General features: G+C 27.3%; 1 protein-coding gene across 1 annotated transcript; it reads left to right on the forward strand.

Moving 5' to 3' along the window:
* The first annotated feature begins 2082 nt into the window (after positions 1-2082).
* LOC110705235 (transcription factor bHLH25-like) lies at positions 2083-2481 on the forward strand. Its single transcript, XM_021883093.1, has one exon. The coding sequence runs from the start codon at positions 2083-2085 to the stop codon at positions 2479-2481; it is 399 nt and encodes a 132-aa protein (XP_021738785.1).
* Positions 2482-2770: the final 289 nt, after the last annotated feature.

The raw sequence follows: 2770 nt of genomic DNA on the forward strand, positions 1-2770 counted from the left end.
AATAATACTTAATATTGAATTATTATAATAATAAATAATATTTAATAGTAATAATAAATAATTAATTTTAAAAAAAAAATAATAATAAATAATTAATATTTAATAATAATATTATTATTAAAAATTAATATTTAATAATATTAATTATATAAATAATAATTAATATTTAATAATAATAATAGTAATAATAATGATAATAACAGTAATAATAATAATGATAATAACAGTAATAATAATAATTATAATAATTGTAATAATTGATTTTTTATAATAAAAATTAATATTTAAAGATAATAACTAATATTTAAAGATAATACTATTTATTAATTTTAATAATAAGGAGGTTGTTGCGTTGCTGAAGCGGATTCAGAGGTTCTCGACGACGCAAGACATAGGGGCTCGTGTTGCAGCTCATATATTCACTATGGTAGGCTTTGCTATTGCTAGAGGAGTGGGGGCCCAGATTGTATCTCGGCTTCCCACTAATTTATTGTAGGTTGTATGACTTTTGTTTTTGAGATAATATAATAATAATAATAATAATAATAATAATAATAATAATAATATAATATTAATAATAATAATCAATATAATAATAATAATTAATATTTTTATAATAAAATTTAATGATTATAATAATAATGCGATAATAAATAATAATAATAATAATAATAATAAATAATAATATAATAATAATAATAATCTGCTCTACTCTACCCATAAACTAAATAAAACAGGCCCTTAGTATATGTTAATAGATAGATAAATTGGAAAAGAACTAACACCTTTTTAAAATTGAAGTAAAATATTTAATATTCCTTCATAAATAGCTAGCTAGGAGATATAGTTATGTCGGCGGGCATATTAAACATGTCAAACAATAACTTGAAATTTTATAATCCAACTAGATTAAAAAATTAATCCTCTCTTCGCATGCTTAAACATCAATATCGCGAAAAGATTCTGTCCATTAGTCTATTGTATTCTATAAAAATGAAATATACTAGTATAATAAACTAATTATAAAATTTGATACGATCAACTTAAAATGGATCTGTGATGTCTGAAACTATATTTTTATCACTTATGGTTACAAAGCACGCCATTAATATTTTTGATCGTATAATCTCTTATCTTATCGCGATTAATGTTAAACTATTATTTATTGTATTATTTATAATATATAGGTTCTTCTCCTACGTACCAATGCAATATAATATACATAATCATTTGATATGATTTTAATTAGTGGTCTATATGTGTTAAATTGTGTAAAACCTCAAAGCTTGAATTACAATGATGATGGCCATAACCAATAAATAATACATCGTTTTCCTAACCCATAGAATTAGGAAATAATCAAAAGATCCCAAAAAGATATTATGCTAGGCACAAAATATATACTAGGCATAAATTATGGAAACTAAATATATCCTAATAATTCCCAAAATATATCCTCCAATACCCCCCTCAAGTTGGAGCATGGGGATTGTAAATGCCCAAATTGGAAAGAAGATGATCAAACTGAGACTTCCCAAGCGCCTTAGTGAAAATATCTGGCAAGTTGCTCCTTAGTGGAAACATAAGAAGGGGCAATTAAGCCCTCTGTAATAGCATCACGAACAATGTGACAATTAATCTCAATTTTCGATTTCTTCAACGAAAAATTGAATATGAGAGTGAAGTATCGAGTAAGAAATAAGAAATGGGAGGGAAAAGGGGAGGGAAGGTATTATGTGGGGCCCACATGACGTCATAAGGTGGTTGAGAGTCAACGAGTCCTTTTGGTCTTTTAAAAAAAAGTTGGTAGTAATTTTTTAAAAAATTAATAGTAGGTGGCAATTGTTAAAATGGAAACAGTTCTAGGTGGTAATTGTCAAAATTTTCATTATATTATATTATAATGATGTGTATACCTCATATGATTTTCAGAATTAAACTTACTCTTAAGTGCTATAATAATTTATTGTGTACTATAAATGTTTGGATCTACCCTATCTTCTTGACCAAATAACACCAACAAATGAAATAAAATAACCCTTCATACTCAATCTTTGATCTTATTATTTGTCCTAGGGAACAATGGAGTCTCTACAATATAATGCTTGTGTATCATCACATAGCTTCGCGTCTTGCACGAAAGATGACCACGACTATGGTGAAATCGGAATCGTCGAAACTCCCCATCTTATTAGTTTTGAGGTTGCTTCTAAGAGACTCAAAAGTAGCAGCTGGAATTTTTCCATATCGGATGCTTTACGTTCTCCAGCGGTGAAGGATGATAATGTTCCTAAAGAGAACGAAAGTCGTGGGTGTAACAAGAGGACTACTAGATCAATGGATTCAAGATCTAAATTGAATCTTCAATACCATGTTATTGCAGAGCGACGCAGAAGAGACATACTTAGTCAAAGATTAATTGCTCTCTCTGCCCTCATTCCTTGTCTTAAAAAGGTAACAAATTTGACCTCATCTATCTAAAGTAGAATGACTAGAATCACCCTACTTTATCGTTTCTTTTAGGCATATTTGCTACTTGAAACTCATAACTTTGATCATTAATAAATCTTTTGCTATTCATTTACGAAAATTGTTATTTTGAAAATAGACACCGAGAAATATCCAACTATAGTATTGACATATCATATATATCAATATATATATTAATGAATGCCAGCTAGTTTTAGATTGTTTTTAATTTGTTAATTAATTTATAGATAAACAAAGTATCGGTGCTTGAAGAAGCAGTAAAATATGTGGAACACCTCCA

Source organism: Chenopodium quinoa, unplaced genomic scaffold (assembly GCF_001683475.1).
Source record: "Chenopodium quinoa cultivar QQ74 unplaced genomic scaffold, ASM168347v1, whole genome shotgun sequence".
Taxonomy (NCBI): Eukaryota; Viridiplantae; Streptophyta; class Magnoliopsida; order Caryophyllales; family Amaranthaceae; genus Chenopodium; species Chenopodium quinoa.

What these genes read in the sequence shown, in the direction of transcription:
- LOC110705235 (XM_021883093.1), top strand. Translation starts at nt 2,083, where the DNA reads ATGGAGTCTCTACAATATAATGCTTGTGTATCATCACATAGCTTCGCG.